General features: G+C 44.5%; 1 protein-coding gene across 2 annotated transcripts in view; it reads left to right on the top strand.

Moving 5' to 3' along the window:
• Positions 1-990: 990 nt before the first annotated feature.
• The window catches only part of LOC114508800 (methylthioadenosine phosphorylase), a 49,747-nt gene continuing 26,589 nt past the window's right edge, over positions 991-24,148 (top strand). For both annotated transcript variants that reach the window (XM_036021542.1, XM_028526877.2), the window contains exons 1-4: positions 991-1,142; positions 12,540-12,626; positions 13,795-13,853; positions 15,816-15,983. In XM_036021542.1, the coding sequence (XP_035877435.1) occupies positions 1,110-1,142; positions 12,540-12,626; positions 13,795-13,853; positions 15,816-15,983 (347 nt within the window). In that variant the 5' untranslated portion in view covers positions 991-1,109. The remainder of the gene's footprint in view (positions 1,143-12,539; positions 12,627-13,794; positions 13,854-15,815; positions 15,984-24,148) is intronic.

Below are 24,148 nucleotides of genomic sequence, written 5' to 3'. Positions count from 1 at the left end.
AGTCTCATCATCTGACCATTGTTATCAAAAGTAGTAGGCTCACCACTACTGAGTCGAGGCACTCAACCAATTTAACGGGACAGCCCCAGGGTGTGCCTACACGAAGGGGAATCAACTATCATGCTAGAAAACCAAATATTTATGTAAATCACTCTGCAAATGTTTTATTAAAAACATTTACTGTGGAGTCTTGCCATTTGAACTGTAAATGACCATATCAAGTAATCAAGCGATTAGTTTATTGCTTATATCTGGGATCCTGAACCTACAAAAACCTTCTTCCCCTTGAAGCCACTGACATTGACTCAGGAATACATTTGGCCCCCCTCTCCTCTGATCATGACTCCCCTCCTCAAGTCCTGCTTGTACAACTCCCATATCTTTGCTCTTAAATTTACTAGTCGATTATGACTCTGCGCGCGCCTGTTTTGGAGGTGACCAGCCAATGTGAAATGAAGACAGGAGTCTGGATTCTGAATGTAGGTGTATTGGATGTTGCTTTGGGTGAGAGGGGTTGCAGATGGTCCTGGCACTGTTGAGTAAGGATGGGAGAGACAGGCAGTCTTATCTGCTTAAAAGCCTCCCTCCCTTCAAATTGCAGATGAGTAAGCCACAGTGTGCTCCCACCTGGTGATGGATTCACTCTCCTGCGAGAACTAGAAGGCTGACCAGACAGATTTCACAGGTGAGGCAACTAATAGTTGGCAGAGCAGAGAGTGCTGCTCTTCCTTGTAAGGTTGTTAAAGTTAACGAAGGTGATTAAAGGGCAGGGCACAGAATCTAGAACCATAAAAGCCTCAATAAATAGTCTCCATTATCATGATCAAAAATCCGTGAGTTATAATTGGGGGTGGAACAAACAAACAAACACACCAACAAAGAACCAGAAAGGTCTGCAAAGGGGCGGACCGCTGGAACCTGGAATTGAGGAGGAGGGGAGCTCCCACACCAACAGCCAATCCAGCTGTTTCGGGGAGGAAGAGGAGGAGCCAGAGCTGCTCTGTGATCTGCACAGCTCAGTCCTGCAGAGTGCGCTCGATCTGGCTCTTTAATTCGCTCAGCGTGCACGCCCTGCGTGCCCACTCCGCAGCTTTTTCACCGGTGCAGAAATGGCCTCAGGTGCCACCCCTGCAGCTGTGAAGGTGAGATTTAGCTGTCCCAGCGGCTACCCCCCCCCCCCGCCCCCCGCGGATGCTCCTTTGCTCCCGCCTGGGGGAACCGCGCCACGTGGCATTGCACCCCCGCCGAGGTGGGAAAGGTCTAGGGCACCTCACTCTGGGCGGGTTTGACCAGGGGAGGGGAGTGGAGTGTGAGGGAACGCTTGCAAACTCTCCCCCTCCACCTTTGGTCTCAGCTGTATCCTCACCGCGCAGGACGTGGGCAAGCCCTTTAGAGAAAGGCTGTGGGCCAGAGTTCCGCCCGCGCTCCATCTTTTCCCGAGCAATACTCCTTTCCCGGGAGATGGGTCCCGCTGTGGTAGCGGTGTGCTTGCAGCTGGTGAGACTATGCAATGTGCTCTGCTGGACTCGAGCTTCCGCTGTGATTCCGCTCTGTCTGCGGCCCACGTGGCGGGACTGCCTGCTTGCTGTTTTGCAAGCTTCCGGCTTTTCTTTTTCTTGCAAACCAAGTACTTCCCCTGAAGTTTTCCCCTGCAGTAGTGCCTCAGGCATCCTGAGACTTTTGCAACACCAAAATGGAGTAGAAGGCGGCGCCCAGCTTGTAGGCCTCTGGCTTGAAACTGCTTTGTTTGCAGTCTTGAAAGTTAGAGATAACTTTCGTTGTGCTCAGGGACTTCAGAGCTCTCGGTACTGGAGATCTTGTTGAGGTAGGATCTTTAGCCAGAGGAGAGCACTAGTTCTGAAGGGTGCCCCGAGTTTCCCCAGGCTTTAAACATTTCTTTCCTGGTTGGTGTCTCCAGGGATAGTGTGTAAATATAGTGCATAAGGAAAGATTGATAACACTTGAGATCTCTTCTCAGCTCTTTATGATTTGCTGAGAAGTCAGTTAACTTGAGAAATTTTTGAGATAGGGAGTGAGGCCTGCCGCCTTATCCAAGTGTGTCTTGGTTCCTCCAGAGAGCAGGCAAATCTCTGCGGTCTGCATGTAATCAGGTACAGTGATTATTAGTCCCTTGCAGCTTTTAATGAGACAGTATGAAAGGGAGTGTGGTGCAGAGTGTTGCAGTCACACGTAAGATATGTCACTCCTTTTGCAATTTTGAAAAGAATCTTGAGTTCAGAAATGTTTGTAGAAGGTTTCTCCCTTTCTAGTTAAAAAGAGTTTTTATGAAATTCATTTGCAAAGCGAGTTCCTTAGGTACCCATCCAAAAGCGGGGACTTTACTGCAGGGTTTGCTGGGACGTTTAAAATTGTATAGTCTGTCTAGCACATGATTGAAACTTATTCAATGGTAGTGCTTTTAAGTGGGGGAGCTGAGACTAATTTTGAATATCTTTTCTCCAACAGTTAAATTATGATGATAGGTATTATGGCCACTGCTTTCAGTGGGCAAGCTGGAAATTCTTACCTTTAATATTACACTTAGAGTGATATTAAAAACAGAGAGGGATGGTATTTCAAACAGTCTCATGTTAATCTGGTTCATCATTCTCCCTGCCGCACAGTTTTCATGTAAAATCAGTGCCGTGCATTCAAGTGGAGAGTGGGCACTGCACGGGAACTGTGATTGGAGCCTGATGTTAAGTATTGAATGCTGTATGTTTGTGGTCTTGGTGAGCTGCTGAAATTCAAATTGAGAAGTATAAATAGGGTTAGGCGTGCCTGTTGCTTTCTGTCTTTGAGGTTAGAAAGGCAATAATGCCTTTGCTGCTGAGAATCCGTGATGCTAACACCAACTTTCCCAGCCTGCTGAGGCAACATCCTGTATAGAAAACAGGAGGTGCTAATGTCCAGGGAAAAATAGGCTAATAAAACCCACATCCTGCCCCCAGACCATGGAATGTAGAGCTGGAATATTCCTGAAGACCAGATACCACACAAACCCCTTTTTGTGGATTTGAAACTGAAGCCCAAAAAGGTCAACTAGGGTGTCCAGCATTATACAGTCAGACCTAGATAGGGACCGAATGGGGCCTAGTGCCTGACATTCTACCAAGTAAGTGTTCTGAGGCACTTCCAATCTGGCATGTGATCTCTGTGCTCTGTTTTATTGTGAGTAAAGCCTTAAGAGGGAGTATAGAGTGAATGCATAAAGCCGACTGCCTCCCAGTGCCCACGGGACCCTTGCCCACCACCATACTAATAACAGCTATGGTCTGGGAGAACCTCCAGCATCAGCCATGGGCAGGTGGTATGTTGACCATGTGGAGGGCTGAATAGGTCATTGAGTTCAGACATGGCATTCTGGAGGCCTCCTTGAATGGGCTATGTGTGACTCAGTCTTGTTTATCGTGGTTGCTGTGACAGAGAGTATAGTCCCATTATAGATGAGTAGTGGGCTATTAACAAAATGGTACTAAGGGGGATGGGTAAGTCATAGAGTCTAGACTTTGGAGAATGGGCCCCTTATGTTCACCTCTTAGCTGTCTGAGTGTAGTTGGCAAAGGCCTTCAGACCAAAAGCCCTTGAGTGACCCTCAGAAAATGGGGGTCAGCCCGCATGCCCCAGTTGGATATGACCAACATGCCTTTATTTTTTGCCTAGGGACATGATGGCATTTGGGTTAGGACAATTCCTCCTTTAGTAGGACAATCCTGAGTACATCCTTGGCTCCACCGCCAACTCACGCGGCCCGCCCCCCCCCCCGCCACACACACACATGCACACAATATGTCAGTAGCACTCCTTCAAATCATTGTGACAACCAGAAATGTCCCCATGGGTTTCCAGACACCCCCAGGAGGGCTGGTTCACACTTGGTTGAGGGATCCTGGGCTAAGTCCCTGAGGCAGAGGCTACCTGGTGAGATTAGGAGCAACCAGGTTTGTGTCCTGACTAGCAGAGACAAACAAAATAAAAGACATTTTTGTTGCTTTGAGGAAGTTTATTTTGACCTTGTTTTTTTCTGAAGGTAGAATGGTATGCAGGGATAGTGAGTGATACTGATGCATTATTGCATTTGATTTTAATAATTCTAGATATCTTTTTTAAAGAATTTATTTATATATTTATTTTTAGAGAGGGGGGAGGGGAGAGAGAAAGAGAGGGAAAGAAGCATCAATGTGTGGCTGCCTCTTTTGTACCCCCTGACAGCACTTACAGAGATAACATGAACTTCTTTGTAATTCCAGACAAAAAAACAAGTATATTTTATGTTAATAACTTTCAAAGACATTAATATAAACCATCTATGTGGATTCTTGGCGATTTCTGCATTTCTAAAGTGTGCTCAAAAGTGAGCTGTTTTACTATCAAGTGCCTTTGGCAACTTTAAGCATGCTGGAGAAGAGGCAGGGGAGATACCAGCCTTGGGCTTGTTCCTGGGACCATAGTTCTTGGGCATCTAGAAGGAGGATTCAGAATGTTTAAAGACTCATTTTTCTGATTTTTTTCTTAGTTTTACTGTCTGAGAGGGGAATGAGATCTTTTCCCCCTTTTTAAACCATGAATTTTAATCCTTTCTGAGTAAAATCCTCATGGTGTAACAACATGAAAGTTTGTATATTAGACATCTTGTCCCATTTACCAGACTTTTGGCAAAACAATTTGTGATCAAGACTGAGCCATTCCTTTCAAAATAGAAACAATAGAAACAAGAACAGTATTTAAGCAAAAACAAAGTTTAAATAGATGAGTATGCTCAAACTAAAACTTCTAAAAGGAGGGACTAGGACTAACCCTAGACTCTCTTCCCACACCTACCAGTACCTCAAATGACCCTGAGGAGGTCCAAATGCTGGAGGCAGAGGATTCCCAGTATGTACAAAACAGCAAAGATCAAACCAAGTTCCTAAAAGATAAGAAAACAAGCAAAAAAGCTGTAACCAAAGTTTCATTTCAGACAGGTAGAACAGATGAGGGCTCTCAAACAGAAACAGACTTGTTCCTGTAGAGGAACAGAGAAACAAAACTAATAGACAATAAAAAGCAGTATTCAACAAGAAAAGCAAATAATACCAAAACCAAAAGAGTGCTCCAACCAAATCCCACACTGGGGACTGGGATTTTTTTCATGTCACTGAATTGTGCCTCCTGCTGGGCAGCACCTGTTGATTCCTACCAAATCCCAGATGGTCACAAGGCACCCAAGTGGTAGGGCAGGCGCTCCCCATTGTGCACGCCAGGGAGTTAGTTACCCAGTCTGGGCTCATCAGCTCACCAACAACTTGTTTCCTTTCACTGGCAAAGCATTTAAAGGTGGCTTGAGAGGGAGAGCAGGAAGAGTCCCTCAACTAAAGAACTCTTGGCAGCTCTTGGGAAATTCCTGCAATCCCAGGCACAGGGTCAGCCTGCCACAAGCAGCTGGGACTCTGGTCTGGGCCCTCTGGGCCTTACCGAAGTCCATGTTGTCCCATCAGGGTGGCCAAAAACTAATCGAAATGCAGGTCCAGCCACTTGTTGCTACAAAAGCCAATAGTTGAGAGGCAGGTGCCAATGTAATGGAGAGTGGTTTATTCAGATGCCAGACATCTGGAAGATGAGGGACTTGTGTCTCAAAGCCCATTTCCTGGGAAGATGGGAGACTCACATCTCATCCCATCTCCCTATCTCAGTGGAGGCAGATGTTTTTATAAGGAAGGAGAGGGGGTTGCAAAGTCCTCTACGTGCAGACAAGCACAGTCCATTCCAGTAAGGCAAGTGATGGTCCAGTGTGCATCCTGGTGCAGTCATTCTGGCTTTATATTATCCTGGTTGAAGGTCAGCAAATTTCCTAAAGCTGAGATGCCTGAAGGTTGGGGGATGTATCTTTTGATACGTCCTAGTTAGTTCCTAAGATTCTTAGGCAAACATGCTATTTATTTACAAGCTACGGATTAGTCAGAGACTGCACTTACAGAAACAATGTCAAAAGAATGGTAAGGTGATTTACAATGTTCCACTGTAATGCATCCACCTGAATATATATTAGAAGTGCAAATTCTTGGGCCCTACCTCAGTTCTGAACTAGAAACTCTAGGGAGTCCCCGGGGACCAGCAATCTGGGCTTAGAGTAACCTCAGTCTATTTAGATGCCCACTCAGGTATGACAACCACTGACCCAGGGAACTTAGAAAAGGCTGAACATCTGCACTTTAATTAGCTGCTCAGGTGATCTTTAGTATACTAGTTTCCTGTGACTGCTGTAAAGATTACCACAAACTGGATGGCTTAAAACAAGGCACATGTATTCTCGTACAGTTCTAGAGATCAGAAGTCCACAAGGAATCCTATGGAGCTGAAGTCAAGGTGTCATTAGGGCAGGGCAGGTTGCTTGGAGCATCTAAGGAAGAATCTGTTTCCTTGCTTTTTCCAAGTTCCAGGGGTCATGGGCATTTCTTATTTCTTGACCTGTGTCACATCGTCTTTTCTCTCTCTATCCGCCATCACATCACCTTCTTCCATATTTGATCATCTTATAAGGACCCTTGTGATTGCATTTAGGGCCTGCCAAGGTAATCAAGGATAATCTCCACATCCCAAGGTCTTTAGTTACATAAAGTGATAATCACAGATTCTGGGAACTAGGATACAGATAACATGTCTATCAGGGGCTATCATTCAGCCTGTGACACTCAGAGAGCCCTTATTTTAGAATTTCACTATCTAGCCTTGGCTGGTGTGGCTCAGTGGATTGAGTGCTGGCTTGCGAACCAAAGCATTGCCAGTTCGATTCCCAGTTGGGGCACATGCCTGTGTTGCGGGCCAGGTCCCCAGTGGAAAATGTGTGAGAGGCAACCCCATACAGATATTTCTCTCCCTCCCTTCTCTAAAAATAAATTAAAATCTTTAATTTTTTTACTTTTTGCTATCTAGTTCTGGCCAGTGTAACTCGGTCGGGGCATCATCTTGTAACTGAGGGGTTGCAGATTCCTTTCCTGGTCAAGGCCCCATACCTAAGTTGCAGGTTCAGCCCCCAGTTTGGATGCATACAGTCCCTAGTGTGGGCACATGCAGTCCCCCGTCCAGGTGCATATGGGAAACAACCAATCAGTGCTTAGCTCTCACATCAATATTTCTCTCCCTCCCTCTGTCTTTAAAAAAGTAGTGAAATAATGTCCTCAGATGAGGATTTTTTAAAAAAAAAAAAATTAGAATTTCACAAGAGCTAAGTCCCAGAGCAGGTGCTCAGTTCTGGCTGCACGTTAGATCCACCTGAGGAGTTTTAAGTTAACAAAGTCTGCCTTGGCCAGTTCATCAGAATCTCTGCAGTCTGTGGCCTGGGCTTTGGTATTGAAAGTTCCCTGGTGAGTCTAGTATCCATCAGGTGACCCAGGAGGGACACTGGGAAGGATCCTGCTGTCCTTGAGCAAAGGCACACTTTAGACTTTCAAGTCTACAAGGGTGTCAAACTCATTTTCACGGGGGGCCACATCAGCCTTGAGGTTGCCTTCAAAGGGCTGAATGGAATTTTAGGACTGTATAAATGTAACTGCTCCTTGAGTAGGGAGAAGGAACTCGGTGCCGTGCCTGGTAAAACCAGGTGGAGGGCCTGATTCGGCCTGTGGGCCTTGTGTTTGCCACCTGTGCTTTAGAGAATACAGTAAGCTCTCAGGAAAATCCTCAAAAACTAGAGTTGAACCGTATCTCCAAGAGGATGTCTCCCCTTTAGAATAATATCTTGACTTTGCAGTTGGTTAAATAAAAACTATGGATGTTCTAAATTCTCGGTTATTTCTGACCAAAATATAGTGTTGCTTACTTGTTTATTAGGGCTACCATAACAAAATACCACAGATTGGGTGGCTTAAGCAACAGAAATTTATTTCATCATAATGCTGAAGACTGGAAGTTCAAAATCAAGGTATTAGATTTTATCTGAGGCCTCTCCTCTTGGCTGACAGATGGCCTTTTCTTTCTTTGTCTTTACGTGGGTTTTTTTCTGCATGCCTGTGTCCTAGTGTCTTATAAGGTCACCAGTCATACTGGATAACCACCCCCACCCCACAAAGACCTCATTTAACTCTATCTCTTCAAATAACCTATTTCCCCAAATAGTCACATTCTGAGGTATTGTGGGTTAGGACTTCATATAGATCTGGGGGACACAGTTGAGCCCATAACCATCACCCACAGGGGTGGCTCATACAGGGGTTATCTGGTCAGAGATGGAGCCACCAGCTCTCTCCATGGACATCATTGCAGGTTTTGAACAGGCCTCCCGCCCAGGCAGACCTATAGCCACTTTCTCCCCGTACAACTGGACTTCCGGGATCTTTCAAGTCCCTGGGAGACCTCAAAATCAGTTTGGTTCAATAAGGAGGGCTTCTGTCTGCTGCACTTGCTACACTTGTCAGTGGCAGCCAGAACTGAGGGACTGAAGAGCTCAGATCAGCAGTTGGTGCCAGCTCCAGCTCTGGCTCTTTCGCATCCTGAGCTTGAACACTTAGATGCAGCCCACCTGCTTGGCAGGAGCTATGCTCAACTGCTCAGGGTTCCCGTGTTTGAAGAGTGCTGTCCTGGAGTCCCTTAGGTTGTGTGTCCAGGCATCAGTGATGGTGTGTGGTTCCTGAAACCAAGAGGGGTGTATGGAATCTCCTGGGTCCGAGTACCAGGGGAAATAGAGGGTAGAGTTTCGTATGAGCCCTTTCAGCATTGCTGGAAGTAACCATTCTGCCCAAGTAAGTCAGCATTTAGTTACGTAAAATGCTTTCATAGTGTCTCAAAAAATCAAATTATCTCTTAAGGACATTGGCTTGATGGCTGTCAGTGGGAAAGTGTGGGATGAATTACTGGTGGTTAAAATCTGGCAATGACCTTGGTTGGCCAGGAATCGCTATGCAGAACTTTGCCTTGTGTAATAAGGCAGGGCAGAGTTGGCCCAGAAGTTCCATCTCATTGCTGGAGCGGGCTGTTGCTTCTGGCCCAGGAGGCCTGGCAAGATTGTCATTGCTTCCTGAGGGTGTGTGAGGTCACTGATGGAGAGTCCGCCATCCCTCCATGGTGGTTCACATAGACACCCAGCATCACTGTTTTTAAGCTTGCACTGTGACCTTGGTCCAGAACTTGACCTCTCTGAGCATCTGTTTTCTCATAAGATGGAGACAAAAATTGTCTAATAGGGTATGATGTAAAGACTCCCAGGGGATATTGGAAGGTAGCACATCATAGTGGTCAAGCATGAAAGACCAGGGTTCCTATTCCAACTTGGCTCCTTGTGATTTGTTGTTCGAAAAGGCTCTTATTTTTTATGCTTTCTCTTTTCATTTTGTAAAATGAGTGTAATACTATAAGGTCTGCCCTATAGGATAGTAGTTAAGGTCAAATGAGGTGAGGTTGCTGAAGCACCTAGCATAGTGCCTGTGACATGTAATAGCTCAGGTAATTTTTTTATATCTTCATCTGAGGATATGTTGGTTGATTTTTAGAGAGACTGAGGGAGAGGATGCGGTGGAAGGAGGAGGGAAGGAGGGGGAGTCATCAATCAGTGTGAGAAAGAAACATTGATCAGTTTCCTCCTGCACTCAGCTCACCCTGTCCCTGCTTCTGACCTAGGATAAAACCTTGAGCCTAGGCATGTGCCCTGACCAGGGACTGAACCCACAACCTTTAGGGCAGCACTGCTACTTTTTTTTTTTTTTTTTTTTTTTTTCATTCAAAGCATTACCAATGCTGGTATTGAGTTGACTTGAATTTAGAAGTTGCAGAATGAGGCTAACGCTGCTTGAAAGTTTCGTCCTAGTGGTACTTTGCTGTGGGGCCAGCAGGTGGCGGCATTGCCACATCTTGGCACTGCTGCCTCAATCTGCAGCTGCATGAAAAGGGTTAGAAATTCAATTCCCTGGGGTGGCAGTACTCACTTGCTACACTTGTTCTGTATCCCTTGTAAGGTAAGTGTTTCAATAAACAACTAGAGCCAGTTGGGGGACTGGATGGACTCTCCTGTAGATAATTCCAGGGCCAGAGACCACATCCTGGCCTTTCTGGCTAGCAATAAGCAGCCCTTGCTTTCATACCCAGTACTACATGTTCCTTGCAGAGGGCTGAATGACCAGCTGCCTAGTGCAAGGTCATCATGTAGCCCGAGTGGTGTGGACTGAAGCTTGGGGCTGCTGAGGATGGACTCAAATGCCCTGAACTTCAGTGGGATCCATATTAGCATTTCTTAACTGAGCCTGGTTTCAAAACAGTCAGGTGTGTTTTGTGTATATGGGTCTGAGAGTCTAGAATGTGAGATGCAATGCCCCAGGGAACATCCAGAAACAGCCAAGTCAAAACGGTCATAAGTTTAAAAATAAATGGAAGTTTTCATCAGTGACTGAATCCCTGAAGATTACACTGAGAATAATTTCAGTCAGCAGTTCAGTTCTGTGAGGCATGTGCCAGACCAGTTATTAGTCCCCTGTAACCTGTGGTGCTTCAGAGGGACTTGAAATGAAGGATAAAATGGAGAGGCCAGCCAGAGGATGAATTAGGATTGCATGAAACTGTGATTTTTTGAAAAAATTTTTGTTGGACTGGCATGATGGTTAAATATACTCACTTGAGTGAACATTTCTGTTTATTTGAAAACACAAAATGTGGCAAAGTGGCTGTTAGTCTTTACCTTTGATGTTCAAAATTGTAGCAAGGTAAAGACATGGGGTGGGCATAGATTTTTAAAAACTGGTTTAGCCACTTGAGGAAGTTGGGACAGAGTTCTGCATCATTTAACAGCCAGATCTTCAGTAGAGTCTCACCAAATTGCCCTTATTTTCTCTTTTGTTAATTTTTTTTTCTTGAGGAAACTGAGGGCCAGAGAGGTAACCATTTTTCCTTGTATATTAATTTTATATTTTTACTTATATTAATAATAAATCAGCCAACCTGATCTGGAAAGTATTCAGATGTTCAGTTAATTCTGAACTCATGAATTTTTTTTTTCCCAAGAAGCTACTTTCTTCCATTTAGTGGAAATTTTTCTCAAGTGACAATAGATTTAAACCTTTTCGTTGGAAAAAAAAATGTTCAGGTCAGTTTCCATTAAGTTTCTTAGTAAATTGTCATCTCTGTTTCCTGTTGCTGACAGTTTTTAAAAATTTTTATTTATTGATTTTTAGAAAGAGAGGCATTGATTTATTGTTCCACTAATTTATTCATTTATTGGTTGCTTCTTGTGTGTGCCCTAACTGGGAATGGAACCTGCAACCTTGGCATATTGGGATGACACCCTGAGTGACCCAGTCAGGGCTGTTGCTGATGATTTAAATACTAAGAACCTAAGCTCTCTATAGGGCCGGGTTGCTGGGTGGTCAGGAGGATTGGGGTAGTGGATCTCCCAGGGTGATGAAGAGGTACCAGTCAGGCTGTGGGAGGCAGGTGCAGTGGCCCTTGCCCGAGAGCCGCACAACAGCCCTGCAAGGTGCTGTGACGGGGAGTCTAAAAGTGGGCCATTGCATTCCCCTAGGGAGGAACCTTCCTAACGACTTCATTTATTTAATTTTCAGTTAGCTGGCCAGTTAATATTTTAGTTACCTTTGTAATTGTTCTTGTTTGTGTTTCTTAGTCATCAAATTAGATTAAGTCTAGACAGTAGCACCTGGTTTCTTTAACTCTGAGTAGTACCTGAAGACAAGGACTATTCAGTTGTTTTCTGGAAAAATGCAACACAACACTGGGATTTCTTTTCTTTTTTTTTTTTAACTTTGAATGACTTACTTATATTTACATTTGGATTGCGTAAATATAGGTGAGACTAACTTCATGCTATTCCATACTTTTTTTACCTGTGATCCCTTACAGCTCTGATTTTAGTGGCACAGGAAAGAAAGAAAATCTGTCTTGTTTCTTCAAATAGGTTCATTTATTTTAGAGAAGGGGGGAGAGAAAATGAGAGAAGCACACATTGATGTGAGAGGGAAATATCGATCGGTTGTGTACACTCCTGAGGATTGAACCACACAGCCTGGGTATGTGCCCTCACCAGGAATCAAACTTGTAACCTTTGGTGTGAGGGACTATGCTCCAACCCACCGAGCCACTCTCTCCAGCTACATTGCTTTCTTGTTTCTTTATTTAATGGGGCAATGAGAGATCATTACAAAGTGACTATTCAGAATACTTTCTATCTCAGCAGTCTTTTGAACATTGTTTATTCTATAGCCCATTTGGTAGAGAATGGAAAATCAGTTAGAGAGTACTTTCTGCAACCACATTTGCCTATTTTTAAGTTTGGTTTTCTGTTTAAACTAAAGTACCATTCATTGCTAATTTTTCAAATTATCATCAATAAATGTGGTAAAGTCCAAAAAGGTTACCCACATTTTGGTTATTTCTAGAATACAGATGGCCTTCAGGTGTTTTTTTGAATGACTGTTTTTTAGTAATTTCAGATTTTTAAAAATAACTTGAGGGCTTAACAGGAATGGAGAGGAGCAGCATATGAGTAAACAAATTTGCTTAAAATAATGATTTTGTTTCTAATGAAAAGTGGTCAAGTATGATACCTTTTTTTCCTCCCTCAGATTGGAATAATTGGTGGAACAGGCCTGGATGATCCAGAAATCTTAGAAGGAAGAACCGAGAAATATGTGGATACTCCATTTGGCAAGGTTAATACCAGTTAATGGAGATGTACTAGCTTTTTCCTTTCTCCTTGCTGACTTTATTGTTCAGTTTTTTAAAAAAAATGTTTTAATTGCTTTTGTCTTATCTGCCCAGGACTGCCTGCCCCAGGCTGAGAGGGGCCAGGAGCCCATCAGTGGGTTCTGCCAAGCCCGACAGTGTCCTTGAGCATGTCTTGCACTTTCCTGTTCTGAACATGTGCAAATTAGTTCTCACTTTATATTCCTGGAAGCCACCTACTCATTTTAGACATAGCAACTGTACCCTTCAGTTCTCTGCATTTGAAGCATTTAAATCAGTTGCTAATCTAGAGCAGATAGGTCACACATCACAGTAATTTAGGAGACGTGGGCGGAATATCGAACTGTGGGCAGGAACATCGTATGAAGGGAGCCCTGGCCCGGGGTGGGGGTGTCTTGGGGATTCATAACATGACTGCATAGCTGAACTAGAAATAAAACCTTCCTTCTCCGTTAGAAGGAGGCCGTTTGCTCCCCCAGCCCCTGTGTCACCCAGCTTGGGCGGGGGTGTCTGCCTCCTAATTTCACAGTGTTCCTGCTACACATCGCTGTTCTTTGGTCCTACTGTGAAGATCCCTTCATCTGCCAGTCCCAACCCAGTCCTCTTTTTCAGCCCAATTCTTAGAGTGACCGCATGTCCCCCAAGTTGTGCTTTAAGCTTCGTTCACTTCTTAGCCTTCGTTTTTCTTCACCCCTCAGAATCTCAGGACCTTCCCCTCCATCACCCCAGGGCATCCATGGCCGTCGTCTCCCAGCTGGTTAGCAGAGCAAACAGCTCCAGTGCTGAGTCCCCTGATGGCAGCCTCCCCGCCTCTCTGTCTCCCTCTCACACCTGACAGATACCTCAACACAGCTGTCGGAGTCCCCCCAGGGTGCTTGCTACAAATAGGTCTCCCTAAATGACGCCTGCCCTCGCACCTGAGGCAGCCTTGCGAGTCCTGTGAAACTCTGCTTGTAAAGTTCTCAGTAAATATTTATTGAGTGATTATCCATCACATGTAGACTCTTATTTCTTTAAAGTGTATCCTCAAGTGTCCACGAATCTTTTCAAGGTCAAACAATTAAGTGGCAGCTTTTTAACTGTTTATACATGTTTTCAAATCACTGAGTCATAACCATTATTCATTGTGTGCAGCCTTCTGATGCCTTAATTTTGGGGAAGATAAAGAATGTTGATTGCGTCCTCCTTGCAAGGTAAGGTGTTTTAAGGATTTTGAGTGTACTGCTAAAGGATAATTTAAATGTAACTTAAAATCTGGAAAGAGTTTTGTGTGTTGGGGAAGCCAAAGGATTTTAGTCACCTTAATTCACCACTTCTGGTTCTCCCCGCCCCCTCCTTACATTGGGAAAGCACTTAGGACCATCCTGTGAGTGAGCAGTTTGACTAAACTTGAAGCTCTGGTTTCCTTCACTTCTAGCTGCAAGAGGAAGTGTTTCTTCTGTTTTTGTTTTTTTTATTGCTGTTGTTTTTTCTCTACTTAACAAAATAAAGAAAAACTGTTTCATTCATGACCCCTTGTGAATGTTACTGCAGTTCGAAGTTTGTGGAGAGTGGGTTGGATCCCTGAAGTGGGTTCTCTATGGCTTCCACACCCATGTTTCCTTGACAAGTCTAGTGCGGTTCCAGATTGTAGAGGGAGAAAATAATTCGTTACCACATTGTTGGAAGCTACATGTATTAGTTTTCTATTGCTGCATAAGAAATTACCACAAAGTTAGCAACTTAAAACAGCGCACTTGATGTCCTAGTTTCCAGGAGTTAGTGATGAAGGCATGGCGTAGCTGGGTCCTGTTTGAGGTCACACAAGGTAGATTCAAGGTTTTTTTGTTTTTGTTTTGTTTTGTTTTGTTTTGTTTTGTTTTGTTTTTTGATCTGGGGCCCCAGATTCACATTCAGGCTCATGTGGTGGCTGGCAGAATTCAGTTCCTCAAGGTTATAGGACTGAGGCCTTCAGCTCCTAGAGACTGTCCGCCTTCTCTGCCACGGGCAGGCGGTTCATGAGACCAGCCTTCTCCTTCAAGGCTAGCAGGAGGGTCTCTGCTGTCAGGGTGGAGCCTAACTGTGGGCATGACTCCCAGTGGCAGCTTTGCTGCCTCCTATTGGTTGTAAGTCAGTCTCAGATCTACCTAGTGGCAGAATGTCAGCAGGATTAGTTTCTTTTGTGGGTGTGAGGGAAGGATCTGTTCCGGGTCTTTCTGGCTTGTAATGACCATCTTCTTCCTGTATGTTCCCATGTTCTGCCTTCTTTGTATGTTTCTGTCCGGATTTTCTCTTTTTCTAAAAGTACCATTTATGTTAAATTGGGGGCCACCCTAATGACCTCAGTTTAACTTAACTACTCTTTTTTAAAGATTTTTATTTATTTTTAGAGCAAGGGAAAAGGAGGGAGAAAGAGAGAGAGAAATATCAGTGTGTGGTTGTCTCTCGTGCACCCTCTACTGGGGACCTGGCCTGCAACCCAGGCATGTGCTCTGACTGGGAATAGAACTGGCGGCCCTTTGGTTTGCAGGCCAGCGCTCAATCCACTGAGTCACACCAGCCGGGCTAATTACCCTGTTAAAGACCCTGTCTCCAAATATAATCACATTCTGCTTGTGCTAGGGGTTAGGAATTCAACATGCAAAGGTGGGTCACAGTTCAGCCTATAATACGGCTCATGCGTGAGGTAATCTGTTCTCAGAGGAATCCTTCTAATGGCATCATAAACAACTGGGAACTCTCATATTCTAAACATTTCAGTAACTTATTTGGGAAATGGGGCAGAAGGAATGGAGAGATTCAACTGGAAACTTGAGTTTTTATTTCTACTTGGTCTGCCTTTGTTGGCATCTCTTGTTTTCTCTGCTGTGGCTCATGTGAGAACAGATGCCTCAGATTGGGAGGTTTTGGTGCCCCGTAAAGTAGACACAATACATCTTCCTAGAGAGGGAATTCTAAGTAAGTTATTACCTATTCTTGGTAGGAAAATAAATACACAGAATATAAAGCTGGCCTGCGCTTTAGAGTTGGCTGGTTATTATCCAGCCTCTTTTTTTCCCTCTGCCAATAAAAGCGCGTTGGTGGACAAGGCCAGAAGGCACCGCTGTAAATTAGTTTTCTTTTCTAACCATTGAAATGTGCTGCTGCCTCACCCACCACGCTCACCCTTCCCGCAGGCACGGGAGGCAGCACACCATCATGCCTTCCAACGTCAACTACCAGGCGAACATGTGGGCCCTGAAGGAGGAGGGCTGCACGCACGTCCTGGTGACCACCGCCTGCGGCTCCCTGAGGGAGGAGATTCAGCCCGGCGATATCGTGATCATCGATCAGTTCATCGACAGGTGAGCAGTCCTCTGCGACACTTTAGGTGCTGGTCAGGTCATTCCCGGCCCAGATGAACACTGTGTGGAGGCTTGGGGGGGTGGGTGCAGGCCCACAGACTTATTTTAAGCTTTTAATTTTGGAGGGTTTAAAACAAATACAAAATAGAATAATAATCATAAACTCTCAAGTTCCTAATTCCCAGGTTCAACATTTATAAATTCACTGCAGTTTCTAACTTTGAAAAATACGGATTATTTAAAAAAAAAAAAACAAGTTACTTAATGTTTTCTCAGTATTAGATGTCTAGGCAAAGTTCTCCTTTCCCCTGTTGTCTCACATACTTTCTTTTTATAATTGGTTTATCAAAGAAGGGCCAGAGGAGGTCCACTAGTTACACACGTAACATGTTAATGAGCTTCTGTGTCCGGAGGTTTCCATCCCTTGTTCTCTTTCTTGTCCTGGGGCTGTCCGCACAAGCTGGGTTTGCTGACTGCATCCTTGAGTGTCATTTGGTGTCTTCCACTGTTTCCTCTTGTGGCCGTGAGTCAGTGGTCAGCTCCGGAGCCAGGCGCACGTTCTTGGCAGGAACCCTCTGCGACGTGGCAGGAAGCATGTGATGTCTGCTTGTCTGCTCCCGATGTGAAGATCCATAGTTGGCTCAGGAGCTAGGGATTGTGTGTTATTGGCACAAGTAATACATAACGTTCTCTTTACCCCCCAAGTTAAACAGTAACAGGCTGCTGAGATCCTGAGCTGCTTCTGCCTTTAGAAGCAGTTGAAGAAATCACAAGAGAAAGTGGGGGTCTGGTGGGGATTCCTGTGCGTCCCCCCACCCCGCCCTGTTCTTGGTGCTCCCAGGGTGCTCTGGATGGAGACAGGCGACTGATTTGCACCTTGATCCAGAGGCGGAGAGGAAGTGCCGGGGAGTGTAAACCATTTGGTGGTTCCTGCTGAAGTCCTCCATTCGGTCACACCCTTCAGTCATCATTCTGCTCCTTCCATCTGTAACCTCTGAGCTTACTATACCCAATGTCTCTCCTCTGTCTTCTGTTATGGGAGGGAGTTTGTCCATCCCAGTTCTGTGTGTCTTCTGCCTTTCAGGGATTCATTATAATTTGTAGTCATTGGAAGCATTCCTGGTTGTTTCCACGTGAAATGAAACTGTCAGATTCACCATATGAAGTCGACCATGCTATAAACTAGAAATGATTGGAGATCCGCAGCTTCATGTGGTTCAACCTAATACACAACAGGGTAGGTTAAAATCATTACACGCCCCCCCCTGGTATTTTTCCTATCATTTTTTAGCACCTGACACTGTATACGTATTGTCCATCTTCTCTAGAATTCAAACCCTGTGAGGGCAAAGACCCCTGTCTGTTGTTTGCCGCTTTATCCCTGACACCCACAGAGCTGCCTGGTCTGTAGTTGCTCAGTCAGTATTTTTTGAATTTTTTTTTTTTTTTTTGGTCCTTGCCCAAGAATATGCTATTTTGATTTGAGAGAGAGATGAGAGAAACATCAACCAGTTGCCTCCAGTGTGCGTCTCCGACTAGGAATTGAACCCGCAACCTTTTGATGTAAGGGGTGATGCTCCAACCAGTTGAGATTCCCCGCCAGGGCAGGTCCGGTCCATAGTTTTCTGAATGATTGAATGAATGCGATTACTTCAAGGGGGAGGGAGGCTGGAGTTGTGTTTAGGGGACATCTTCACCAGAATCTCTGTGGCTGCCAGAGTCCATGTGTTTGGAAGGCAGTAGTTTAAGAAATGGTTGGAATGTGGTCTAATAAAGCACAGTGTGTAACTCCATTCTCAGAATTAATCTGGATCTGTAAAGTGTTACAGATGATACTAGAAAGGAAAGGCTGACGTGGGTACCGAGCCGGGGATTCGTTTGTCGCTTAGTGAGTAACTGCACTGTCGCATTTCCCACGTTTCTCTCCACAAGTGCTCTTTCAGGAAGGCAGGTGGGGCACGAAGGTGGAGACTGAAGAGCAGGCCTTGCCATCAGATCTGGTTTTGTGGAGCCCTGGTACTTCTTAGCTGTGCGGCCTTAACGTCTTCTGGTATCTGTTTTCTTCATGTGCTGTGTGGATAAACTGCCTTCTTAGTCTTGCCTTGAAAGTTCAAAACCTCCAGCAAGTGCCTTTTGTGGTGTCCAGCGTGTTTTACCTGCCCAGTGCCTGGGTGCCATTGCTGTGGCTTTGGGCACGTTAGTTGAAGGAGTCCGCAGTCGACATTACTTAGCAACAACAAAAAACAAGGTCTGTTAAAAGAATCACTAAAGGAATATCATTTAGAATGAAACCTCAAATTTTATATTGATTATATATCACCACAGTAATAACACTTTGCATGTTTTAGGTTGATAAGATATTAAAGCTGATTTTATCTGTTTCTCTTTTACTTTGTAATTTGACCACTAGAAAATTTTAAATGACACATGTGCCTTGCATTGAATGGCTATTACGGAGCACCTTCTAGAGGATACTGCCACCGTTTGAGCCGTGTGGTTTCCAGTTGCCCGGGCTTGGGCACATACCTGCTTCTCTGTAGGTGTGAAAGTCTCGTAGAAGAGAATCAAAGCTTTTTGCCTGGTGTGTAACACCCTGTGTTGTAGTGATGGGATACTTTTTTAACAAAGCAAATCTTGGTGTGTTGAGGCAGGCAACTGATGATTCCTTGTGGTGGCATCAGCCGGGACAGAATGCTGAGCTGGAGGCTGTGCTGTCTGCAGCCTGAGGCTCCCATGTAGGCAAACCCACAGCCTCTACTTGTTTGACAGAAAGCTGCCCAGTGGATTATAGCCCAGGTGGGGTGGCAGCAGCCCTGGCTTAGGAGGCTTTGTCTTGGCTGTGATTGGCCTTGGCTAAAACACTGTACCTATGTGGCCCTTGGTCCTCTCTTCAAAATCAAGGGTTGAAATCCACCATCACTCAGCTCCTTCTCCATGCGTTGTCCGTGAATTTTTCTCCAAGGACTGAGCTCGAACCATCCATGCTTGCCTGCTGCTGTATACATGCTGTATGCTTTGCCAGCATGTCATTTTAGCAAAAATGGCCTCATTCTAAAGTGGGCTTCAGAAGCTCTCTAAGATAAATTTCTGATAAAGAAAGAATCAATAGAATGGCATGGCTATTCTTGGTTAATAGATGGGGAACCAGAGCACCTGGCCTTCCCCACCCTCAGTGCCTGGCACAGGGGAGAACAGCACACCAGCCCAGCATGTCCGCTGTTCTGTGCGGGCCGTAGAGGCCACAAGATGTAAGAGTGACAGCTGGCTGTGGTTTTTATGGTTGTTTTTAAAAACATCAGATTTCTAGTCTAAAAGTGAAGTACATCCTTGAACAAGTCTGACGGGCTAGAAGCTCTTCTCTAAGAAAACGTCATTCTCTTCTAAAAAAAATTTTTTTCTCATTGTCCGTAACAGCATTTGAAAAGCTGAACATCTGCGCATGAGACGAGGGGAATCCTGAGTGTGCCTGACTGGAAGAGGCAGGGCAACAGACAGGTTGGGGATGGGGGGAGTTCCAGGTATTTCTGGGTGTGTGTAGTCTCTCCTTGCATCTGTTTCTCAGACATGCAATGACTGAGCTAATGTTTAGAGTGAAAATAATCTTTAGTTTGTGTTTAGGGCAGCCTTAGAAAACAAAATATATGTTGGTCTTGGTCTAGATTTTACATAAGAAAAGGAAGTATTTTTGTCATTTTCCCACTTTGTTGCACAGTGGCAGGTTCCTTGACTCTGCCTTGCCTGGGTTCTGGGCTCCTTGTGCCATGTTCTTCACAAACCCAAAGTTGAAAAGAGCAGTTCATACCAAGAACTTGCAGGTGGCTCAGGCACAGTGCGCTTCCTCGGTGCCTTCTGTCTCTCGCCCTGTCGAGTTTGATTAATTCGTTCTACCTTGGTGGGGTCTCCATTCTCAGCCACAGGTCATTGGTTAAGAGGGGAGCTTGTTCTACTTCTTGACAGTCCTTTGAACAGCCCATTTGAACTGGGGAAAGAACACCTGACCTTTCATCTGTCGTAAGAGAACGTTGTAAGGCTATTTGTGCTTTAAACGGATCTTGTAAGGGAGTTGCTCCAAGATTCATATTTGGGAGTTCTTCTCCTGTGATACAAACCCTTGCCTCTGCAGGGTTTATCTGGCTCTCACAGTGGCACCTGTGAGGAACTGCAGCAAGACTCTGTGAGTGGGAGAGGGGGGGAAAGACCTCCTAAGTGAGTCATAGTCTATTCCCCTCCCTAGAATCACCTGTCCCCTTGCTAGTTGATTCTGCCATTACCATCTCTACTGGTGGTAATTCTTCTTTCTCTGAGGAAGCCGCTTGCTGCCTGTGGCATGGTGGGGGCCCCATCAAATTCCGAGACAAGATTTGGAAGTTTAAGACCATAACTATGGATTTACTTGGCTTCTGTTTTTGCTTTCAGCCTGGCATCTGGAAGGCACTACCCACCATACTCTTAAAGCTTAACCTCACCGGTGCACTGTAAAGTAGAGCGTAGAAGTGACTTATTTTTTATTCAATCTTTTTTTTTCCATTACCATTCAACCCCCTTACACCCCCCACCACCCACAATCACCACACTATTGTCTGTGAGTCCTTTTTCCTTGATCCCTAACCCACTAACCGCCCCTCCTCCAACTAGTCGTCATCTGCTCCATCTATGAGTCTGTCTCTGTTTTGCTTGTTAGTTCAGATTGTTTATTAGATGCCACATGCGTGAAACCATATGGTATTTGTCTTTCTCTGACTGGCTTCATTTCACTTAGCATAAGGTTCTCCAGGTCCATCCATACTGTCATAAAGGGTAAAACTTTTTTCTTTTTTTATGGCCAAATAGTGATTCCATTGTGTAAATGTCTCATAGTTGTTTTATCTATTCATTTACTGATGGACAGTTGGGTTGCTTCCATATCTTGGCCATTGTAAATAATGCTGCAATGAACCTGGGGGTGCTTGTGTTCTTTCAAATTAGTGTTTTGGGTTTCTTCAGATATATTCTGAGAAGTGGGATCGCTGAGTCAAGAGTGAGATCCATTTTTAATTTTTTGAAGTATCTCCATACTATTTCCACAGTGGTTGCACCAGTCTGCATTCCCACCAACAGTGCAAAAGTTCCCCTTTCTCCACATCCTCGCCAACACTTGTTTGTTGATTTATTGATGATAGCCATTCTGACAGGTGTGAAGAAATACCTCTTGTGATTACAGTTTCCACTTCTCTGATGATTGGTGATATTGAGTATCTTTTCATATGTCAGCCATCTGTATGTCCACTTTAGAGAAGTGTGTATTCATACCAAGAATTTGCAGCCAGCTGGGCCACAGTGAATTTCCTTTGCCCGTTTTTTAATTGGGTTTTTTGTTTGTTTGTTTGTTTGTTTTGGTTTTGGTGGGTTTTTTTGGTGTTGAGTTTTTTAAGTTCTTTATAAATTTTAGATATTAACCCCTTATCAGATCTACCTGTGAATATGTTCTCCCATTCTGTGGATTGTCTTATTTTGTTGATGGTTTCCTTGGCTGTGCTAAAACTTTTTAGTTTGATGTATTCCCATTTGTTTACTTTTTCTTTTGTTTCCCTTGCCTGAGGAGCTGTATCAGATAAAATACTGCTACAAGCAATGTCTGAAAGATTTTTACTACATATGTTTCTTCTAGGGTTTTTTATGGTTTCAGGTCTGACATTTACGTCTTGAATCCATTTTCAATTTATTTTTCTGTGTGTTGTAAGACGGTAATCTAGTTTCATTTTTCTGCATGTATCTGTCCAATTTTCCCAACACTATTTACAGAATAAACTATCTTTAGCCCATTGTATGTGCTTGAGAAGCAATTTCTAATGAGGTTTTGGCCTTTGTTGCAAGACAAGACTGCCCACTGGCTGCTTTTGTCAAAGCATGAGGCGATTTGTTGTCTCTTCCTGTTCCTTCTGTTACACATCCTCCATTGTCAACCTGGTTACTGCTGAATACTTCCACAGATTCATTTGTCTTGTGGGAGACTGATTACATGGTCTTTTATTTTACCCTAAACTACTACTAACTGTGCCAGGCAAGGTGCACATGGGCAGAGAATTCCAGCAATTTCCACACGACTTTTTTCCCCTTCACCATCATTCATAATTGTCATCATTTAAAAGAGTCCAATTCACCATATTTATAAGGCATGTATTAAAAGGCACAACTAGGCCCTGGCAGGGTAACTCACTCGGTTGGTCCAGATACACCAAGGTTGTGGGCTCGATCTCCACTCAGGGCACATGCAAGATATTTCTCTCTCTCCCTCTCCCTCTCTCCTCTCTCTCTCTCTTTCTCTCTCTCTCTCAAAATCAATAAATAAAAATTTATTTTTTTTTATTTATTTTATTTATTTTTAGAAAGGGGAGGGAGGGAGAGAGAAAGAGAAACATCAATGTGCGGTTGCTGGGGGTCATGGCCTGCAACCCAGGCATGTATCCTGACTGGGAATCGAACCTGCAACACTTTGGTTCACAGCCCTGACTCAGTCCACTGAGCTATGCCAGCCAGGGCCAAAATTTATTTTTTAAAAGCAACAATTAGATCTGTAAAATGGAAAGGTTCCCCCATTATATTAAGTTTTTTTAAAAATACAGGTTAATAGGACCTCTAAAAGTACTTCACTATCAGAAACATAACAAGGTAAAGCTAGCAAACATTAATCAGGATATAAGGGTGAGAAATTTGCTTTTTAGTAGTGGTCTTTATCAGAAATGCTTGGCAAATAAAGATTTTTATTTTTACAATGAGAAAAACACAACCAAAAATTTAAGATTAATAAAAGGAGAGTGTAATTCTTGGTGCCAAGTGTTTTCTACAAAATGCTGTCAACACGTTGGCCTTACATTTCTGAGGCCCCCAGTTTGATTCTGCTTGAAGGATGCAATGGGAGAAGCCTCAGTTGGGAAGTGAAGACATCCAAAATTGTTCCTGGGTCTGCCCCCAAATTCCTGTGTCACTTGGCATTCTCATCTGTTAAGTGAGGATGTTGGATTGATCCCTAAGAGTTCCAATGTCTGCCCTCCAGAGACAATTATTTTCTCTCCAGAATTAGGAGGAGTTGGGGGCTGGTGAGCATTTGCTGGTGATGCATGCTTACTCATCAGGAAAGTCCCGCTGTAAACATAGTGGTAAGGGATTATGTCAGGTTATTTCCACCTCCCAAAGAAACAGCCCTGCCTTGGGCTTCCCCTGCGGCGTCATGTGGGGTTATTCTTTCTCACCCTTTCAGGCACCAGCCCAGGAGGTTCAGGTGTTCCCTGATGTCAATGACATCATTACTATTTCGACTTCTTGGGCAGTGCGAGGATCCTTAGTAGAAATTGGAGTTTATGGTAAAGAATTACACAGGAAGCCTTTGCTTAGCTCTTCCAACTCCTGTCAGCTGCTATTTTAAACCCTTACAGTTCTCTTGCAGCTTCCTGGCCATCTCTTTCATTCTTGGTTGAGAATGTCACCTCCGTTCGCCCATTACTTGCATCCCTATCCTCATCTTCCGGCGGATAGCTGTCCTGGAAGCGGGGGCAGCTACTCCCTCTGGGAGAAGAGTTCTTCTTGTGTTGCACTCGGCAGCCTGGTTCTGTTGTCACATCACTGTATGTCCTCGCTGTTGATGAAAATGCTGATAAGCGCCCAATTTTTGAGTTTCTAGCAGCTGCCACAAGTCAGTCTTTGTTTACCACACACAAGGGTACTATCCCATTTTATGGTTGAAGAAACGTTGGCTATTTGGTTATTTGCTAGGAAGTGGGACCTGTGGGGTTTGAATTTGGGTTAGTCTCCGCAGCCTGTGACTTCAACCACCATTCATACACAGACATCCGGCTCTGCCCTTTCCCTCAAGGTTCACACTGGCTGTAGGACAAGGTCCCAAAGATACCACACACTTCCTACATAAGCTTAATTTATCCCCTCGATTGTCCTCTGACTCCACACTCCTTCTTCTCCCAAACTCCTCATTTTTTACATGGTGAATTGTTAAGTTGGTGACCTTGGCCCTGACCTCTACCCCGGGTCATTGCTGCAGAGCTTTCACCCTTCCATGCCATCTCTGAGTCCTGCAGGTGGCTCCCTAGAGGCCCGCCTCCCCCCAACCCCCGCCCTTCTCTGTCACCACTGCCCTTAAGGATTGGAGTCGGTTCTTAACATCACTTCTTCCC

This window comes from Phyllostomus discolor, chromosome 3 (genome assembly GCF_004126475.2).
Source record: "Phyllostomus discolor isolate MPI-MPIP mPhyDis1 chromosome 3, mPhyDis1.pri.v3, whole genome shotgun sequence".
Lineage (NCBI taxonomy): Eukaryota > Metazoa > Chordata > Mammalia > Chiroptera > Phyllostomidae > Phyllostomus > Phyllostomus discolor.
Note: the sequence above shows the minus strand (reverse complement) of the source record. Positions and strands in the feature narration are given on the sequence as shown.